General features: G+C 42.6%; 3 protein-coding genes across 3 annotated transcripts in view; all 3 read right to left on the reverse strand.

Annotated features, from left to right (window-relative positions):
* Positions 1–280: 280 nt before the first annotated feature.
* LOC134196178 (EGF domain-specific O-linked N-acetylglucosamine transferase-like) lies at positions 281–1,989 on the reverse strand. Its single transcript, XM_062665251.1, has one exon. The coding sequence runs from the start codon at positions 1,987–1,989 to the stop codon at positions 490–492; it is 1,500 nt and encodes a 499-aa protein (XP_062521235.1). The 3' UTR covers positions 281–489.
* Positions 1,973–13,920, reverse strand: LOC134196177 (DNA replication licensing factor mcm7-like). The gene is made up of 20 exons (XM_062665249.1): positions 13,828–13,920; positions 13,682–13,773; positions 13,554–13,613; positions 12,702–12,806; positions 12,487–12,614; positions 10,822–11,002; positions 10,075–10,212; positions 9,902–10,006; positions 8,895–8,972; positions 8,690–8,774; positions 8,493–8,624; positions 8,320–8,403; positions 8,069–8,155; positions 7,813–7,937; positions 7,292–7,473; positions 5,930–6,013; positions 5,692–5,869; positions 5,041–5,147; positions 4,913–4,978; positions 1,973–2,252 (listed from the first exon to the last, which is right to left on the reverse strand). The coding sequence occupies exons 1-20, from the start codon at positions 13,853–13,855 to the stop codon at positions 2,117–2,119; spliced, it is 2,181 nt and encodes a 726-aa protein (XP_062521233.1). The 5' UTR covers positions 13,856–13,920; the 3' UTR covers positions 1,973–2,116.
* Positions 13,921–15,031: 1,111 nt separating this feature from the next.
* The window catches only part of LOC134196582 (tuftelin-interacting protein 11-like), a 13,974-nt gene continuing 6,990 nt past the window's right edge, over positions 15,032–22,015 (reverse strand). Inside the window, exons 16-23 of the mRNA XM_062665754.1 lie at positions 21,129–21,241; positions 20,968–21,073; positions 20,610–20,757; positions 20,158–20,216; positions 19,991–20,102; positions 18,083–18,134; positions 17,961–18,023; positions 15,032–15,603 (exon numbers count right to left, since the gene is read on the reverse strand). Coding sequence (XP_062521738.1) covers positions 15,427–15,603; positions 17,961–18,023; positions 18,083–18,134; positions 19,991–20,102; positions 20,158–20,216; positions 20,610–20,757; positions 20,968–21,073; positions 21,129–21,241 — 830 coding nt within the window. The 3' untranslated portion in view covers positions 15,032–15,426. The remainder of the gene's footprint in view (positions 15,604–17,960; positions 18,024–18,082; positions 18,135–19,990; positions 20,103–20,157; positions 20,217–20,609; positions 20,758–20,967; positions 21,074–21,128; positions 21,242–22,015) is intronic.

Below are 22,015 nucleotides of genomic sequence, written 5' to 3' on the forward strand. Positions count from 1 at the left end.
TAACATCAGCAATAACAATGAGCGCATGGTCTGCATTCCAATTGTCCGGCTGTCTAGGTTTCCCCCTTGATGCACTGTCATCATCACTACAATGTAGTCTTGCATCGGGGGGGGAGAAGGGGGAGGGAGGAGAAGGGGGAGGGAGGAGAAGGGGGAGGGAGGAGAAGGGGGAGGGAGGAGAAGGGGGAGGGAGGAGAAGGGGGAGGGAGGAGAAGGGGGAGGGAGGAGAAGGGGGAGGGAGGAGAAGGGGGAGGAGTTGCAATCTGCACTGGGGCGAGGCTAGCAGGATGCTAACATCAAGACATTTGGGGAGAAACTTGAATTTTGTCATTTGAAGGTATGGACATATGATGCTACATACATAAGTTACATCATTACGCCGCCAGTACTAATTACACTCTAAAGTATGAACTTCTGTTTCATCATAGAAATTTGTGACATCACTCTGATCCAAACCACGTGATTTTACACACACACACACTGCGATTGTTATCTTGCATCGTTTATGTGTGAAAAATTATAAAGCTGCAATTTCCTACGAACGCCCGCCTCTGCCTCTTTCAGCAGACGCATAAACTCTTCGACGTTGAAACGATAATTCGAAAACTTAGCGTATCCTCCTCCATACTCCCGATTAATATCAACCATCTCTAATTTTTCCTCATCCTCCCAGGTTACGTAGTCGACTCCTCGAAGCCTCGACAGATCGTAATAACACCGACGATCGTGGCAATGAAACAAGTCGAATACGGTCGCCCAATCGGGCAAGAAGAGCAAGTGTGTGAGACCGGCTCCATGGATACCAACAAAAATGTCGCTATTTTGTGTGACACTCAACTGTTGAAGGAACGGAATGCTGTAATTATAATTCACAACGGATACGTCATACGAGCCATCACTTCTCATAGCATCCACCAACTCGTCCTCATTGAGTATCCGTCTGTAGGTCGTCCCGCGGACCAAAAGAGTCACCCGCAGTAACCCATCACTCGACACGCGTTGCTGCTTGATACCCAATCGGGCAAGAATGTGCCGATTAAAAGCCTTAAACAGCCCGCTGTTACGACATCCGGGTGTAATAAACGAGCTGTAATACAACCCGAGTCTCATCCGGGGAAGTAAAGCAAACATGACGTCACGGAAACAGACTCGTTTACCATCATAGTCTGCGATCATCTTTCTCTCATGACGAGTAAACGCGCTCCACGTCGCGCCGAATAGGCTGTCGACGCAGCGAACCATCCGCGTGTCCCACACGACGATTAGTATGTCGTCGGTGAACGAGCCGTTGACGTGCTGCGATGCGTAGAGATTGAAGAAGTCGCAGAAGTGGTGGTACATGTTGACGGTGACGTCAAGTTTCATGAACACGACGGGACGAGTCTCGACCAAGTCGCAGTGGCTGCGATCCGGCGAGCCGTCCCGTTTGAATGGCCGGAAGTCGAGTGATCTGTAGCTCTGTAGCTCGGATATCCACGACCATACGGGACCTTTGTGTTCACTGTCTCTGTCATGGAGGTTTTCGTGGTACTGACAATGTCCACCGATTTGTCCCTCATCGAATACGTCCTCTCGGTATGAGCCCGCGCTGTGTGCTATGCGAAGGTTGCTGAAATCGGCGTACAAGTTCGTCGCGTGGCAAATGCGCATGTGCGCGTCGCATCGTAACTCCGATTGGCCGACGTCGGGAGACGCCGAGTTCCCGGATAATTCCGGTGCGCATATGGTTTGCATTTCGCGATACTTCTTGACGTACCCGAAGTCGGCGTCATACCAGAATCGTTCTGTCTTACCTGAAAGGGGTGGTTGGTGGGCTCCGTCGCATTGAATTTCGTCGTAAATCCATTTTTCTGGTGTACAGCCCGACTCGTAGCCCCAACATTTTTCTACGTTCGGTGTCTCGCATGTCGAACTCCAACACGTGTCCTCCGTGAAAGAAACGACGCCCGCGCAACATGCAATGAAAATAATATTCACTGAGAGAAACATCCGGTACACTGAAATGTCCCGTATACCATCAACAGACACGTGATTACTAAACACGTGACTATTGCTGTTTATCCAATGAGAGTGCGGCACACTAAATCACACGCATGCGTCGTATATAAGTTACAAATCAATGAATGAAAGTAATCCTCGTGCGTGAGTGGTTGGTCTGCCACACATTGAGCCTTTCATACTCATCAAGACACTCATCGAACTGAGCTGGTGTGTAGCCCTTTGCAAGCACACGCTGCCGAGCCTCCTCCAACCTAATTTCATTATTCAATCAAAACATTTAACTAATAAAAATATAAATACACAAATAATGAAACTAATAATAAATAAAATAATAAATAACTAATTAATAAAAATAATTAAATAATAAATAAATATATAAATATTTATTATTTATTTGTTTTATTATTTAATTATTTAATTAATTATTTTTTATTAATTATTTATTTATTATTTATATAAATAGTAAATAAATAATTAATAAAATAATTAAATAATAGATTTAGGGGTTCAAACCCCAGTGACGACAGTAACTTATGAAATGTGTCTGTCCTTCTCTCTCATGTTTCTCTACTTTATCCATGAGACTATGACTCGTTTCAGTCGTTGGGCAGTTTCTGTGGTCTGGGGAACGGTCCATTGACAATGACATTCAGTGCTCTCCTGGTGGTCATTGATATCCACTAGGCATGCTGTATCGAGTTTGCGGTCACCGTAATGCCTGCAATCTATATCGAATTGGCTAGTCATTGATCGCCGTGTGGAATACACAGAAACATGTATCCTGCTGGGCTCACCTGCTGGGTTGGTGGGCGCCCAGATGGGGGTAAAGACCCCACTTGCCCATCATGGAGGGGCATAGCGACACAAATAAATAATTAATATATAAATAGTAAATAAATAAATAAATAAATAATAAGTAATAAATCTATATCTATAAAGGAAAGTAGGCCCATGGGTGCAGCCATTTTGAATTTTTGTTTCGTAATTGCTCGCAAACTGCAATTCCTTTCCGCTCCTCCTTTAGCACATGACCTTCTCTACTTTCGTAAAGCAACTGGTGCTTTTTGCAGTGGCCAGTACCCTGTACTTTGCTTTGTGTTGGGTTTTTTTTTGAAAATCATGACGTCACAAAAAGTTTGTTCCCTATGCGCTCGCAAACCGCTGCACTTCCTTGCTTCTCCTTTAGCATGCGGCCTTTTCTCAGTTTGCAATAGCAACTGGTGACGTTTTCGGTAGTCTGTGTCCTATACCTAGGTGTTGCTGGCGTTCATCTGTACTTCTTGATGTCATCCTATGCCTACTCATTGTTGCGTCGCATATTGTGACGTCACAAACGCTCTGCTGTTTTGGCTAAAGCGCGACAAAAAGTTGTCATTACAGCAAACCCACCTGTACACTGTCAAAATGCCTCCCGAAAAGCGCTGTCTGTCTGCTATGTCGTCAAAGGCAAAGCGATGAAAGTTATCACTGCGACAGGAAAAAGATAACGAAGCTACTCGCCGGCTTGACTCACAGCGCCAGTGCAGTGCCCGTCGATGGATCACGAAAGCTACTACTAAAACTTCTCCAGTCAACGAAAGAGCTAACGATGACCACCGCTGTCTTTCTCAACACGCACTTAGCATGTGCGTCAATAATCACGTACTTCTAAAATATTCTTATACTTTCTAACCAAGTTGTCTCCTTTTTGGAACTGTGTCTATGTAGGCAATGCATACCGTTATCAATGCTTATATAAAATCATAGTTATAGCAATACCACAAACGGTCTTTTGGCGTACAGGTTCTCCTCTATCTTGCATGTTGCCATCATTTACTAAACGTTTCTATTAGATATCTTACACTGAAGCCTACTCCTAACAACATTGGCAAAATGAACATCAAGTGCAAACATTGCGAAGCACTGACAGGGAAGAAGGAACCACCAGGCATCTGCTGCAGTGGCGGAAAAGTTTTGTTACCCGCCACACCCAAACCGCTTACCCCATTGGTCCATCTCCTTTTGGAACAAAGAAGCACAACATTTCCTCTCAAACACGCGAGCGTATAACTCGGCTTTTCAGATGACGTCCTTTGGATGCAATGAAATTAAAGCTCGCACCGGTTGGAATCCCTGTTTCAAAGTTCAGGGACAAATCTATCATTCTATCAGAAGTCTTGCTCCTCCAGAAAATTCTACTGCTAAATTTGCTCAAATTTACTTTGTCGGTGATGTCATGGCTAACATGATCCACGGACCATGCGGACTCCTCAACAAAAATTCGTCTTGTATGGTTGACAACTACTGCTCGAAGCTTTTTCCAAAGAATTTCTGCCATAAAACTCAATGTTCCAATGACGGACATCCACTTTATCGTCATCCATGGGCGTCTCCGCTTGGATAATCGAATTTTATTATGCCCCAAGAGTCTAGACGCTGGAATTGTGTTAATTAACTTAACTAATGGGCCCGGGCAAAGAATGGGCTACATGGCTTGTAAATAATAAAATAAATAAATAATAAAATAAATAATAAAATAAATAAATAATAAAATAAATAATAAAATAAACAGATAATAAAATAAATAGATAATTAAATAAATAATAAAATAAGTAGATAATAGAATAAATAGATAATTAAATAAATAATAAAATAAATAAAATAATTAAATAATAAAATAAATAGATAATAAAATAAATAGATAAAATAATTAAATAATAAAATAAATAAATAATAAAATAATAAAATAAAATAAATAAATAATAAAATAAATAAATAATAAAATAAATAAATAATAAAATAAATAAATAATAAAATAATTAAATAATAAAAAAAATAATAAAATAAATAAATACATAAACTAATACAGATTGTAAACATTTAAACTAAACAAACAAATCTCTACATGATAAATAACGATGAGTGAACTCACCGAAGTGACTTGGCGTCTGAGATTTCACGTACAATACGATATATAGCGTCTACTGGTTTGGCTGTTCTACACAGAAGCAGCTCATTGTGAGCAGATTGCAGCAATAAATAGAAAAATGAGTAAACTACCTGCTGCTTGTTTCGTCGGCATAGAGAGAGTACTTTGACATTTCCATGAGTCTCATGGCTTCGTTGATGTCCTCGCGTTCGACCACATCGGCAAGACGCAGTCTGGCCTACAAGCAATGAAGAAATTAGATTAAACGGTTGGAAGTGTATCGAGTTTGATTGTCTGACACTATCATCTGTCTGTCTGTCTGTCTGTCTGTTTATCTGTGTGTGTGTCTGTCTGTGTTTATCAGTGTCTCTGTCTGTCTTTGTCTTGTCTGTCTGTCTATCTGTGTGTCTGTCTGTCTTTGTCTTGTCTGTATGTCTATCTGTGTGACCGTCTGTCTCTGTCTTGTCTTATCTGTCTGTCTATCTGTGTGTCCGTCTGTCTCTGTCTGTCTGTCTGCCTGTCCGTCCATCTTTGTTTGTCTGTCTGCCTGTCTGTCTGTCTGTCTGCCTGTCCGTCCATCTATGTTTGTCTGTCTGTCTGTCTGTCTGTCTGTCTGCCTGTCCGTCCATCTATGTTTGTCTGTCTGTCTGTCAACCTATTGAACCATTCGTCTGTTCATCTGGATTTCTCGCTTCACCCAATCTATTCCCCACACCTTACACTCATTCCTATCTTCACAACCTCCAAGCCTTGCAGAACTCAAACGAATAAGAATTCCTTACCAAAGCCGTTGAGAGACGTAAAATAGCCAACAACGTTCGAGCAGAGATATAAGTGTTGTTGAAATTGTTTCGTTCATTTCGAGCTTCCTTCCGCATTTCAACATAAGCTCCTGTGATGTAATCAGTCAAAGCCTCTGGAATTACTGGCTCCTTGGTCTTGCATAGTGCAATGTAGCGACTGATGAAAATAACGAGTGAGAAATTGGAGATGAAGGTGGATGGTAGGTGGGTTTGTTACCTCATTACTTTCATGTCTAAGGCTTCGAAGTGAGCTGGTGGTTGGACTGAGTTTTGGTGGACGTACGTGATGTGTTGTGCCAATCTAAATGTGAGAGTAGGAAGAGATGGTTGTAAGAACGTGTGAATGTATCCATGTATGTTCACACACACACACACACACACACACACACACACACACACACACACACACACACACACACACACACACACACACACACACACACATTGAACGGTCACATGCTATCATTTCCCAATTTCTTGTGATCACTACCAACATTCTGTAGATTGTGTCTTAAAGTGTCTTTGAACCTCAGCTTCTGACCACCAGCTTTTCTTGGTGCATCTAACAACTGACCATATAGCACTTGTTTTGGTAAACGTCTCTCATCCATTCTTGCAACATGACCTACCCATTTTAGTTGCTGTTGAGTCAACACGTATTCAATTCCTGCTATTTCAGCTCTTTGCAGAACTTCTATGTTTGTCACTCTTTCCGACCAATGAATTTTCATTATTTGATGCAGACAGCGAAGGTGAAATTTTTCTAGATCCTGAATATTTCTTCTATATAGCGTCCATGCTTGTGATCCATACAAAAGAGTTACAAGGACAACTGCTTTGTAAACTTTGATTTTAGTCTTTATTCTTATTCCTTGTTGACTCCATAATCTTGATTGTTACAAAAATGTCCTTGCCAGCATTTACTGTACAAGGAATTGGCTGAAACATGCACTCCATTTTCTTGATATTTCTTTGCAATCCAAAACTGATAGCTGCTTTTGAAAAAAAAGAGTTTACAATTTCTTGCATATCATCTGCAGAATGTGCTACCAGAGCACAGTTATCTGCAAAAAGCAGATTTCTTAATTTTGTGGTTACAGTTTTAGATTTCGTCATAAATCTGTAAAGATTGAATAAACCACCATCCATACGATATTGAATTGAGACTCCTCTATTTTCAGCTCAACCATTCATTTCATTTAGCATTGCAGCAACAAACAGCAAACAGAGTGGGTGCTAATACACAGCCCTGCTTTACTCTTGTTTGCACAACAAAACTGTGTATTGCTTTGCACGCGCATGTCTGTGCGTGCACACACACACAAACAAACACTACCAAACACACACATAAACAAACACACACAAACAAACACTAACAAACACACACACAAACAAACACACACACAAAGAAACACTAACAAACACACACATAAACAAACAAACAGACAAAGAAACAGACAAACACACATACAAACAAACACACAAACACAAACAAACAAATACACAAACACGAACAAACAAATACACAAACACACACAAGCAAACATACAAACAAACAAACAAACACACAAACAGAAACCTCAAATCACTCTCAGCATCCGGTTTATCCTGTATGAGCCACAACAAGTCAAACCTCGACAGGAGAGCAGCTGGAAGCTGAATGTTTGCCTCCGCACTCTTCTTTGGATTATATCTCCCATATGCAGGATTAGCAGCAGCAAGAATAGACACACGAGCATTGAGTGTCGTCATAATTCCAGCCTAAACCCAGCCACATCACATTCCATGACAAATAAACATAAAAATAAAATAAAATAAAAAATTAAAATCACTAAATACACACAAACAGTAATTATAAAAATTAATATCAAAATCAATTATTTTAGAACACTACTTGGCTTTGTATTGCATTTAATAATTGTGTTCAGGTCAGCATGTTTGGCTGTCACAGTGTGGATGTTGCACACACTTTGGTGTGCAGATATGGTTGAAGATGTTATGTGTTTGCATTCAAAATGTCACAAATGTTTGTGTGTGTGTGTGTGTGTGTGTGTGTGTGTGTGTGTGTGTGTGTGTGTGTGTGTGTGTGTGTGTTCTCACTTTAGCGATTGACACAGTCTGTTGCTCCATGACTTCATGGATAGATGTTCGGTCAGCTTCCATCATTTTGTCAAATTCGTCAATGCAACAAACGCCTTGATCAGCCAATACCAATGCACCACCCTCTGAGAATACAAAACACATGAATTGAATTTAACATCAAGTGTGTGTGTGTGTGCGTGTGTGTTTGTGTGTGTGTGTGTGTGTGTGTGTGTGTGTGTGTGTGTGTGTGTGTGTGTGTGTGTTTGCAACTGACCAAGCACCATCTCATTTGTAACCGGGTCTTTCATCACAGAGGCAGTTAGCCCAACGCCCGAGCTTCCTCTGCCTGTAGTATATTGACCTAAAGGATAGAAAGTGGTTGATACAAATCAAAAATCAGAGACAGACAAACAGACAAATGAACAGACACACACACACACACACACACACACACACACACACACACACACACACAGACACACACACACACACACACACACACACACACACACACACACAACTCACTCCTCGGTGCAAGTCGATCTATATAACCCAACAACTGACTCTTCGCCACACCCGGATCTCCCATCAGTAAAATATTAATACTCCCTACATCCAACAACACACAAACACAGAGAGAGAGAGATATATATAAACACAGAGAATCCACAGCAACACAGAACCGCCGTTATCATTACCTCTAATTCTCATTCCATGTGGATTCCTATCCAGGCCACTCACAAGCAACAACAGTAAAGCCTTCTTCACATCTTCGTGGCCGTATATCTCAGGTGCAAGAGAGTATGCAAGCTTCTCGTAGAAATCTTGTTCTATAGACAAACGAGGTGAACTGGAAACAAACAAGCAAACAAGACAAAAACACGAACAACCAAACCTCCACTTAATGCCTGCACTTCTGCATCAGACAGAGCATCACTGGGTGATTCCGTTTCATCTGTTTTCTTCACCTTCCATATGCACTGTGGACAACATAAAGTGTGTGAGTGTTGTGTGTGTGTGTGTGTGTGTGTGTGTGTGTGTGTGTGTGTGTGTGTGTGTGTGTGTGTGTGTGAATGTTATCTTGTTTAGATGTGTCTCACATGTGCATCCAAGAATGTGTCTGAGAGAAGACCAGATACCAACTGTCTGAAACCTGTCTTCATTCTGGGAAGAAATATCTGATGATTGGTTAAGGTTGCAAGCGTTGGTAAGGTGGGTGAGTAGAAAACAAAGGATACAAATGGACAAACAAACAAACAAACAAGCAAACAACCAGCAAACAAACAAGCAAACAACCAGCAAACAAACAAGCAAACTAACAAACAAACAACCAAACAAACAAACAACTAAACAAGCAAACAAACAAACAAGCAAACAAACAGACAAACAAGCAAGCAAACTAACAAACAAACAAACAAACAACTAAACAACCAAACAAACAAACTAACAAACAAACAAACAAGCAAAGAAACAAACAAACAAATAAGCAAACAAACAAACAAATAAGCAAACAAACAAGCAAACAAACAAAGCAAATAAACAAACAAACAAACAAACAGACAAACAAGCAAGCAAACTAACAAACAAACTAACAAACAAACAAACAAACAAGCAAACAGACAAACAAGCAAGCAAACTAACAAACAAAAAACTAAACAAGCAAACAAACAAACAACTAAACAAGCAAACAAACAAACAAGCAAACAAACAGACAAACAAGCAAGCAAACTAACAAACAAACAAACAAACAACTAAACAACCAAACAAACAAACAAGCAAACAAACAGACAAACAAGCAAGCAAGCAAACTAACAAACAAACAAACAAACAAACAACTAAACAACCAAACAAACAAACAAGCAAACTAACAAACAAACAAACAAACAAACAAACAAACAAACAAACAAACAAACAGACAAACAAGCAAGCAAACTAACAACAAACAAACAAACAAACAAGCAAACAAACAGACAAACAAGCAAGCAAACTAACAAACAAACTAACAAACAAACAACCAAACTAACTAACAACCAACCAAACCAACAAACAAACAAAAAGACTAACACACAGGCCAACTAGACATCACCACTCATGACATCAAAGATACACCCGTAACACAAACATGATCCCCTGGCGTCGCCTGCCGAGTCACCTCACCCCTGCAATACACAGTCATACTACGTGGTATATTACCAACCGGCACCTGATTGCTCTACAAACAAACAAAAACAAAAATCATAAAAAAATTTCCATACAACTTTGCAACACAAAAATGTCTACATGTTCTTGCACTCGAAGCTCTTGGAATTTGACAAATTTGGATCCGCGTGTTTGTAGGTAAAGACGACCGCCCGATCGGTTGGTAGAACATTCTTGACTTGGGCATAGAAAGAGAGGCATGAAGGTTGGACCGCCAATCTGGATATGCAATAATGTGAGTGAGTGATGCGTGATGAGATGTGAGGATTGATGGATTTTTGTGTGTGTTGAAGTCTGTGTTTGTAGGTTTCTTGTCTTTCTGTCTGTCTATTTCGTTTGTCTGGTGTTTAAATGTGTCCGTGTCTGTCTATCAGCAAGTTTGTACAGCAAGTCCGTCTATCCAACTGTCCGTCTGTTGTCTGCCCGTCTGTCCATCTGTGTCTGTGTGTGTCTGTCCATCTGTCTATCCGTCCATCAATCTGTCTGTCTGTCTGCATGTCTGTCCATCTGTCTGTCTGTCTGTCTGTCTGCCCATCTGTTTGTCTGTCCGTCTGCATGTCTGTCCATCAATCTGTCTCTCTGTCTGTATGTCTGTCCATCAATCTGTCTCTCTGTCTGTATGTCTGTCCATCCGTCATTCTCTCCCTCCCTCCCTCCCTCCCTCTGTGCGTGCGTGTGTGTGTGTGTGTGTGTGTCTGTCCATTGGTCTGTCTGTCTGTCTGTCTGTCCATATGTCCATATGTCCACCTGTCTGTCTGTCCATCAAAGTCATCCTATTTGCATCAATCATATACCCAGCATTCATATCTTCTATTGATATCAACTAACCGGTTGGTATGTCTCGGCTCCGCATTGGTCACACGTGTACGTTGCCACTTTCATCATCGGTTTCACTTCAGTTGATCTGGTCACAATGCCGCGGACAGTCACCAGCTTCCCGATGTTGTCAGCCTTCACGTTTCGAATCGACAACGACTTCACAGTCGACATGTGACGAAAATAGACTTCACTGAAAGAGGCAAAGGTAAACAATTATGCACCGCACGCATTTAACAGGATATCTCTGCCTGTCTGTTTTCTGTCTGTCCATCCATCCGTCTGTCTGTCTCTGTCTCTTTGTATGTATGTATGTATGTATGTATGTATGTGGCTCAATTGGTTAGAGTGTGCAATTGGAGATTGGCAACATCCAGGACCTTCGGGTCAGAGTTTGAGTGCGGGAGGGCCACATACATAAATTCCCTTGAACAAGAAACTAACATACAATTGCCTCTCTCTCCGGAGTGTCAGTTCTGTCCAGCAAGTATGAAGTATGAAGTACAGCAAGTATGACGTACCTAGTGACATGATAGAGTGACTGTTGAAAGTTTAGAGTATAGCAAGTTTAGTCATTGCAGTATCAAACCTGGGCCTTAGGGGCTCTTGTATGTACGTATGTACAAACAAACAAAACATGTATGTATGTATGTATGTATGCCTCTGTCTGTCTGTCTTTCTGTCTGTTAAATTTTCATATATTTTTATACATCAAAGCTAATACAAGTGAAACTAAAGTAACAGCTAATGAACAACAAGTGTCACAGCTACAATTACAATTACACAAATAACAAGTAGCATTAAAAAGCTCCCCTACGCAGCCTACAAACCAAAATCTGTCTGTCTGTCTGTCGTAGTGCAGAACAATTCAAAACTTTTTGGAGGAAACGGTTCTCTTTGATTCTTGAAAGATGCAATGCAAAAGTAATCCTCAAAAAGTTGTCAAGAGTTTCAGAAACAAAGAATGACATGGACAAGCTTTTTGACTTTAATGTACAGATCCAAGTCCACTAATGTTTTAAAGTGTTGCACTGTGAAGGACTGGTTTATCATAGAAGTTTAGGATGTGTACAAGTAGAGGATCTGTAACAATAAAATAATCTGTCTGTCTGAATGTCTGTCTGTCTGTTCTTGTGTCTGTCTGTATGTCTGTTTGTCAGTCTATCTGTTGGTCTGTGTGTATGTGTGTGTGTGTGTGCATGTCTGTCTGTCTGTCTGTCTGTCTGTCTGTCTGTCTGTCTGTCTGTCTGTCAAATACATATATTTCATACATTGAAACTAGTACACTCACACTAAACTGTAAAATAAACAAGCAGCTGTCTCTCTGTATGCATGTGTGTGTGTGTGTGTGTGTGTGTGTGTGTGTGTGTGTGTGTGTGTGTGTGTGTGTGTGTGTGTGTGTGTCTGTCTATCTGTCTATCCGTCCAAAATGTCTGTCTACTAATTTCTCTGCCCATACGTCTGTCTATCCGTACATTTGTCTGTCCATCTACGTCTGTCTGTCAACACACTGCATCTACCCGTCCGTCATCCACTTACAGAATAACTATCCCCCTCCTCATCACCACCCAACACACACCCAACCCTTCTGTCTGTCTACCAGTCTGTCCAGCAGGCACACACATCATGTCAATCTTCCCATTATCTAATTCCATACAACAGCATAAGTCATCTTACTATCGTCGTAGCAGCTCTGGTGGATAGTGATTGCGTGGGTCGCGATCTCCGTCTCGTTCTGGAGCGCGACGAGATTCAACCAACAATCGATGCTCAATGTATGTGTCAAGAATGTCTTTGTGTGAAGGCTACAAGGAGACACAACACCATGTTTTAGATGGGTAGACAGGTGGGTGAGTAGACGAGTGAGTTAGTATGCAGGGATTGTTGATCACCTCTCCTGTTCTGTATTGTGGCAGTAGCTCGTCGACTGCGTCTTCAAACAGGCTGACGTACCGTTTAGTGTTTTGAGTTATTCTATCAGCCAGATCTTGATCTTGCTGTAAAATGATGAATTTGATTGTCAAGCTTAATTTTGTGAGAATAATCAAACATATTTATTAAAGAAAATGACAGACACAGACAGACAGACAGACATACATACATACAGAGAGATAGACAGACAGACAAATGAACAGACAGACAGACAGACAAATGGACAGACAGACAGACAGACAGACATTGTGTTAGGTTTGATTTAAATGGAAAATGTATGTATTGAGACAAACAAATGGACAGACAGACAGACAGACAGACAGACAGACGTTGTGTTAAGTTGCTCATGATGTAAACGTTTGATTTAAATGGAAAATGTATGTAGTGAGACAGACGAATGGACAGACAGACAGACAGACAGACAGATAATTTATTCTCATACAGATTCTACTTGTACATATGTTAGGATTTTTAAAATACAAATCAGTCCTTGCAAGCAACAAAGTCATTAACTAATGGACTTGAATTTGAATGTCAAAATCAAATAATCTATCTAAATCACCATGATTAGGTGACAGTTAGACAGACAGACAAACGAATGGACAGACAGATAGATTGACAGACAGACAAACAGACAGACAAACAGACAGACAAACAGACAGACAGACAGACAAACAGACAGACAGACAGACAGACATACAGACAGACAGACCAACCAACCAACTGACCCACTGACTTCCCAATCACCAGACAGACACGCAAACCGACAAAAATCGAAAAACAAAAACCAGACCAACCAACTTCCACCCTACCTCTGCTACGTCATCCAACTCAATCGTCATGGCAACTTCTTCCCGATTGGCCAATTTCGTCTGACACACAGAACCCAACACAGAACATTACCACATCACTCACACGTGCCAGCAAAATTTCTCTCAACCAATTGATCAGCATATTTGAAGTCTTTCCGCTTCTGGCCGCGATCGTCCACGCGATCAACGTAAAAATCCGTCAAAAACTTCCTACACGTTTCTACACACGAGCACTTGCTAGACGTGCGGCAATGAGTTCAAGAACAACTCTCACCTCTGTCTTCCTCGTAGTGGCTTTCCATTGGCCGTCTCGTTGCTACTTCGTTGGCAACGCTTCTCTGACGCTTTTGGCGGGAATAGACACGTGACACGTACTGACGTCTAACGCGCGCATAACTAAACTATTTAAGTTGTGATTGTCGTACATAGCGTGTTTGTCTAAATGGTAGGCATTTCTAGCGTCGTTAGAGGTCGTGCGTTCGAACACAGCGCTGTAAATAATTTAGCAGACTCATTCACTGACGCTTTGGCGGAAAGACACGCGGTCTAACGCGCGCATTCAACCAGATATCCATATTTGGTCATAAGTGCTGCATAATAATTTTGCTAAATGGCGGGCATTTCTAGCGTCGTGCGAGGTCGTGCGTTCGAGCACAGCGTCGTAGCACTACTCTCATCGTATCGCTTCGTGTTGAAACACACGGGAGGGCCGCACGACCGCGGAATCGATTTTCGCGGATTTTGGCGATCACCGGACGACGAGAGCGTTCCCGTCGTCGGGCAGTGCAAATGCATAAACAAAAGAGTCGGTCCAGACGCAGTAAGAGAGCTGCACGCGACCGCCGTTGCTCAATTCCTACCGACCCTGGCGATGTTGGTTAGCGCAACAGGGTATGTGGATGACGTCATAAGTTAATTTCAATGTGATTGTGTAAATGTTTTTGCTATGGAAACGGTTGTAGCAAGTATTGGTGCAATGAATAGTATTTTAAATGTGCGTAGAATTCAAAGTTAATGTTTTGTATAGACAGACAGATAGACAGACAGACAAATAGACAGACAAATAGACAGACAGACAGGCAGACAGACAGACAGACCGGCAAACAGACAGACAGACAAATAGACAGACAGACAGACAAATAGACAGACAAATAGACAGACAGACAGACAGACAAAGACAGACAGACAGACAGACAAATAGACAGACAGAAAGACAAATAGACATACAGACAGACAAATAGACAGACAGACAGACAAATAGACAGACAGACAGACAGACAAATAGGCAGACAGACAGACAGACAAATAGACAGACAGACAGACAAATAGACAGACAGACAGACAGACAAGAACCTATCAGTGTGGACCTGATTTTAACGCACGTTAAAGGGGCAGGGTTTTGCTCCTAGCGCACGTTAGTGGGTCTCCGCCTACTCACGCACATTAATTAATTAAAGAGCCAACAACGTGCTTGTCTCACAATTAGCATAAATTCAAAAACCATTCCGAAACAGACAGACAACCAGTTGAGTAGTCCCTTGCATTTCAGGTTCACAGCCGCTGCCCTCAATGCATCACGCTCATTAGCATCAGCCGTTGCACTATGCACAGTGCAATGGACCGAGCCACAACAAGCACAAGCTAAAAGCAACTTGTCGTCCATACTCACACAATTCCTCATGAACTCAGCAGCACAGAATCTCGTCCCGTGGGTAACAGTCGGATCAACCCACCAGTTCAATGACCAACGAAGACGAGTGACTCTGATGGCGAGACATGGGGAAACGTTCAAGGAACTGACATGGACAGCCACGAGTGTATGAAAAAATAATGATACATCTATTGTACAGTACAGAGAAAGTGTGGTGGAACATCACTGAATCATTTGTTGCAATTTGTCTAAGGAGACCGGCGTCCAGCTGTCGCGACTTGTTGATATAAATATTACACTACGGTCGATGTACAGTGTTAGTTTGCCGATGTTGTAGAGCTGCTTGCCTTCGTGTCGACGACCGTGTATTGGCACGAATAGAACGCCACTGTCTTCAGCCTGGAGAAACAGCAATGATGGAGTTTATTGTACAGATGCTGGTGTGTGTGTGTGTGTGTGTGTGTGTGTGTGTGTGTGTGTGTGTGTGTGTGTGTGTGTGTGTGTTAGTCTGTCTGTCTGTCTGTATGTATGTATGTGTGTTTGTCTCTGTTTGTCTGTCTGTCTGTCCGTCCATCCGTCTGTCTGTCTGTCTGTCTCTATCTGTCTGTCTGTCTCTGTCTGTCTGTCCCTGTCTGTCTGTCTCTGTCTGTCTGTCCGCTCATCCGTCCGTCTGTCTGTCTGTCTCTGTCTGTCTGTCTCTGTCTGTCTGTCTCTATCTGTCTGTCTCTGTCTGTCTGTCTCTATCTGTCTGTCTGTCCATTCATCTGTCCGTCCGTCCGTCTGTCTGTCTGTCTCTGTCTGTCTGTCTCTATCTGTCTGTCTCTATCTGTCTGTCTCTGTCTGTCTGTCTGTCTGTCTCTATCTGTCTGTCTGTCTGTCTCTCATCTGTCTGTCTGTCTGTCTGTCAGTCAGTCAGTCTATCTGTCTGTCTCTCTATCTGTCTGTCTGTCTCTGTCTGTCTGCCTGTTCATCTGTCCGTCCATCTGTCTGTCTGTCTGTCTGTCTATCAGTCTGTCCATCTATCTGTCTGTCTGTCTATCTGTCTGTCTGTCTGTCTGTCTCTGTCTGTCTGTCTGTCTGTCTGTCTGTCTCTGTCTGTCTGTCTCTGTCTGTCTGTCCGTTCATCCGTCTGTCCGTCCGTCTGTCTGTCTGTCTGTCTGTCTCTCTATCTGTCTGTCTCTGTCTGTCTGTCTGTCTGTCTCTCATCTGTCTGTCTGTCTGTCTCTATCTGTCTGTCTGTCTCTCATCTGTCTTTCTGTCCATCAGTCTGTCCATCCGTCCGTCTTTTAGTACTGCAGCAAGTGATGTAAGTAGTGACGTTTGATGACAATAAAACAAATCTGTCTGTCAGTCCGTCCGTCTGTCTGTCTGTCTGTCTCTCTATCTGTCTGTCTCTGTCTGTCTGTCTGTCTGTCTGTCTGTCTCTATCTGTCTGTCTGTCTCTCATCTGTCTGTCCCTGTCTGTCTGTCTGTCTGTCTCTCATCTGTCTGTCTGTCTCTATCTGTCTGTCTGTCTCTCATCTGTCTTTCTGTCCATCAGTCTGTCCATCCGTCTGTCTGTCAGTCAGTCTGTCTCTCTATCTGTCTGTCTGTCTGTCCGTCCGTCCGTCTGTCTGTCTGTCAATACATATATTTAAAATTTCAACACTATTACATTCTAAATGTCCGGCGACCCTTATGGCCGCTTACTACGTAGGACGATTAATTAACTGTACGCTATAAGCAGTACAACTGTTCTTGCTAAAAGAAAGTCGACATAGTTTCCTTGAGAGCACTTGTGCGTTGCATCTCTGGAGGCTAACGGACAGGCAGCGTCTCCAGTATGTCTTGAACTCGCCACTGTTTGGGTGTCTATCTTCATCTACAGATAATAGGGACAGATGATGTAGAAATTGGTGGGCCTTCCATCCCCAGCGGCCGTAATGCTAAAAAACCAGAGGGATGCAATTGGATACATTTCCCATAGCATCACTCTCTTTGCCGTATTTTTCCGTCTTCTGTGACTCTCTTTTGGCAGCAGTGGCTCCATCCACCATAGAGGCTTGTAAGATGATGTCCTCATTCCACGGGTGGGCAAGAGATATGTCCAGCTCAATATCATATCCAGATTGGGCATTGAATGCTATGATATCAGGACGAGAATTGCTTCCTTCGTAAATGTTTCTGGGTTCTCTTCTGTGCGTTATGATTAGGTCTTGTAAACTATCACACCACACATTTCCTACTGATTCATGGGACCAGATGGGTCCGCCTCCAGTTTTACAGGTTAGAAGGTGATAGCCTTCTCTGTCATTGACCTTGCTACACTCGCGTCTTTCAATTGCTGAAGACATAGGCATGCTGCAGCCCAATCTCAATCGAGTTTCTAGTCGGAAGTTAGCGGGTTTTAGTGCAAACTTGGGAGAGGTTGGGACAGCTTCAAGCCAAGATCCAGCAGCTTTGCCCTGCAACGATCTGAGTCTAGCAGCCTGTCGAAGTGAATTTGTATTTCCTAGTAGTTCGGATGTGATGGTGTTAAAGTGGTTCTGCGACAGTTTCTTTTGAAGGCCTTTTGTATTGCTAAGGAGGTCTTCCAAAGAAACTGTCTGTCTGCAACAAATTGTCTGTCTCTCTATCTGTCTGTCTGTCTGTCTGTCAGTCTGTCCATCTGTCCGTCAGTCTGTCAGTCCATCCGTCTGTCTGTCCGTCCGTCTGTCTGTCTGTTTCAAACAGTGGATTCTTCTCATACAATTAAACAAACAAGCACCAAGACTTACAATTTTTTGCACAAGATCAATAAATCGCAAGCTGTCTGTTGACGCTGTCTGTGGTGCACCAACCTGTAACATCCGACATTAACCTAAAAACAAGACCTGCTCGCTGATAGAAAGTTCTGCACCTGTCCTTGACCTACTCTCTTGTCAGCCATACTGGCAGCTGCCTCAGCTTTGCTGTAAACAAAAATAATTGAAGAGAAATACAGTAAGTGATGGATCATGATGTACAGAACGAAGGCAGAAATTTTGTGTTTCTAATGTACTTTCGTTTGTCTGTCCATCAGAATATGTGTGTGTGTGTCTGTCTGTCTGTCTGTCCATCAGGATGCGTGTGTGTGTGTGTGTGTGTGTGTCTGTCTGTCTGTCTGTCTGTCTGTCTGTCTGTCTGTCTGTCTATCTGTCTGTCTGTCTTTCTGTCTGTCTTTCTGTCTGTCTGTCTGTCAAAGGTATTATATTCTTCAAATGATTGAACATTACAATGACGACAAGCTAACAAACATATACCAGGACTTAAAACAACTAAAACTAGAAACAACCACAGTTCCAAATATAACACTACTGCAAACTACAAGAACAAAACAAAACAAAAGCTAAGGCTAAACTACACTAAGACGAACAACAGTATGTCAGGCAATCTTCCAGCATGACGATGACATCTTGCGCTGGATTACGCGGCCACAACACCGTTGCAATTGTACGCTGAATCTCTATCTCCAATAGTCTAGGAACTCGGCAGTGTTGCGCCGACCAGATTCATCCTGTGAATGCAAAGCGAGAGACTGAAGAAATTTCCCCCCCTCGCCCCATCTACCGAAAAGTTCGAGTACAAGCGGCTTCAAGATAACTTGCTCACCATCTGGAAGCCTCTGACCCTTGTATTTCGATTTCTTCTTCTCTCTGCATTTCGCCGCTGCACCGTCAATTTTAGCAGATGATGGGAAGACCTCACCACTCCATGGGTGTGCCAGCGAGATATCCAGATCAATTGATCCAACGACACAATATCAGGCCTATCTTCAGACTTGGAATACCGATGCCTAGGTTCCCTTCTGCATGGTAAGTGAAGCTCCCTGAGACAATCTGTCCAAACCCCTGCAATAGATATATGGCACCAAATGGGCCCTCCAACAAATTTACAAGACGAAAGATGATATGCAGTATCATCCAAAGCAGCTCCACATTCACATAAACTTAACCATTTGGATGAGCAAACCGGTAAACCTAACCTCAGCATGCACACCAAGCGATATACGCAAGAGTCAATTGCAAAGCATGCAGAGGAAGGAACCGCACTAATCCAGGCACCGGCACCTTTACCAGTTAGAGAACAAAAATGAGCAGCATCCCTCATCAAAACAGACGCTTTCAGAACGTTGTTGAGTGAAGATTCAGCTAACTCAGAAAATAACCTCTTTTGGAGCTTGTTGTTTTCTGGAAGGTAATCTGATAACTTACTGGCAGCAGGAATGAGGCTGCTTAACACAATACCCGTAGGAAATTCTGATGGACTTGCAAGAAAGGAGTCTATAAATGACTTCAAATTGGGGAATCGTATAGGCAAGTAAACAAGAGCCTGAACCCATGAACCCAAGAAGGCACAAGGTGAAACAGACTTGACTGAGGACAGACCAAAACCTCCCAGACGGATGAGTAGAGAAGCCTGCCACCACACGGAATCACTGAGATGATCACAGGATAACAAACTGGAGAAGACTGAGCGAGTTTGTAGATCGTGAATTTCAGCTGCCTCTGAAAGCAGACTACGACAAACAGTTCTAGCTAAATGGTTCAGGCGAGGCACATGACAGTACCGAAGCAGCAAAGAAGCGCTTTGTACATCATTCAAGGCAACCAATAGATCTGTCTGTCTGTCTGTGACTGTCCATCAAGATGTGTGTGTGTGTGTGTGTGTGTGTGTGTGTGTGTGTGTGTGTGTGTGTGTGTGTGTGTCTGTCTGTCTGTCTGTCTGTCTGTCTGTTTGTCTGTGAAACAATAAAGGATGTAAAACAAGAGTAAGTGAATCAACTAACCGTCTCTCAGTTGCAGTGAAATACGCAACATTTTCCCTGTCGCCTGGCTGCTTAACAGATCCAGGTGCAGCAACCGCTCGATTCATTATATCCAGAGCAATACCAAACTGAGCTGCAAAATATTGATATTAACAAAGTTGTTACAGCAGTAGAGTTACAATGTCCACTTTTAATTGCTGGTGTGTTCAGTAATGTCTCATTGAACATTGACTTCCACCCAAGATACCTTCACATTCAAAAGTGAATAGTAATACAATGGAGAGACAATAGCTGAGTGATGATTAAGATAGATAGACAAACAGATAGACAGATGAGCACACAGACAAATTGATTGATGGACAGATGGACAGACAGAGAGTGAATGAAGTTAGATGAGTAGACAAACAGACAAACGGAAGGGTGGACAGAGAGACAGACAGACAGATGGACAGAGAGACAGACAGACAGACACATAGACAGACATACAGACAGACACATAGACAGACATACAGACATATGGACATACAGACAGACATATGGACAGACAGACAACAGACAGACAAACAGACAGACACATGGACAGACAGACATACATGTGACAGACTGTACCAAACAGGCAGGCAAAGTATACAATACTTACCATCTTGTGACTTCATCGTAGTTGGGGCTATTAGAAAGCCAAGCACACAGAACTTGCATCCACTTGGGAAAGAAATGTTTCTCGAAGAGACTGGCAAAGTGATGATCGGAGATCATGCCTTGCCATGCCATGACATAATTGAATGGTTCTGGAAGAAATGATTTCCTTAGTTTCTGTTGGTACGAACCACCTGGTTGTTTTGTGTGTGTGTGTGTGTGTGTGTGTGTGTGTGTGTGTGTGTGTGTGTGTGTGTGTGTGTGTGTGTGTGTCTGTGTGTGTCTGTCTGTCTGTCTGTCTATCTGTATGTATGTATGTATGTATGTATGTATGTATGTATGTCTATCTGCATGTCTCTCACCCAGTTCCTGCTTCTGTGGACTGACAGTCAACTCATTCAAACAGATGATCAACTTGGGAACAATAGTCCTCAACAAGAACACATCCATTGATCCCGGAGAGAAAACCTACACACACCGACTACACAGAGAGCCAAGCAGCAGCATAAACTAATGATCTCACGTTTTTCCAAGGCTCCAAAATCATCCTCGCTGATGGGTCAGACGGATGCCACGCGGTCAACGCTGTAGCCAACTTGTGACGAATTGGTGCATACAAAGGTTCCAGTCGTGTGCCTGTTGAGAATGAAGTGACACATACATTAGAAAGACAGACAAATGAATAGACAGACTGATGAGAAAGACAGATGAATTATAAAGGATGGACTAATAGTAGGTGGATGATAGTTTTGAGTTAGTCTGATGATGCTTTACCAGCATCATTGTGCCATGATGGGTCTCATAGATTGATACAGCTGGACAAACAGTACACAGGTGGACAGACAAATAAACATACAAACACATGAACCAAAAAATGATGGATGAATAGACAGACAGACAGACAGCCGGATGGACGGACAGACAGACAAAGAGATAAACAAACAGACAAATGGACAGACAAATAGACAGACACGTAAACCAAAAAATGATGGATGGATGGACAGACAATTGGACAAACAGATAAACAGGCAAACAGATAGACAAACAGATGGATGGACACACTCACACTCACACAACACGCACATAAAAATGGACAAATGTTAAGCCCTCCATGTCGTTCGACGTCGACCATAGGGTCAGTTACGGAGATAGCTCCCCCTGCCTCTAGAGGCAGGGCCTCCATGAGCTATGTAGAGGCTTAAAAGCTAGCACTACAATCCACCTGGAGCTTGGCCAAAGACACTGACTATGGTGCAGCTCTAGGACTGGACACCAAGGCCCACACGTGTACCCGTCTGCTGCATGATGTTACTGCCAAGCCAGCGGCCTTGACCACCCCAGTCAATGACCAGGTACTCATTTATAGTCTCCTGAGTCGAGAGAAGCAATTGTGTGTAAGTTTCTTGCTTA

The sequence above is a fragment of the Corticium candelabrum genome, chromosome 21 (assembly GCF_963422355.1).
Source record: "Corticium candelabrum chromosome 21, ooCorCand1.1, whole genome shotgun sequence".
Classification (NCBI taxonomy): Eukaryota; Metazoa; Porifera; class Homoscleromorpha; order Homosclerophorida; family Plakinidae; genus Corticium; species Corticium candelabrum.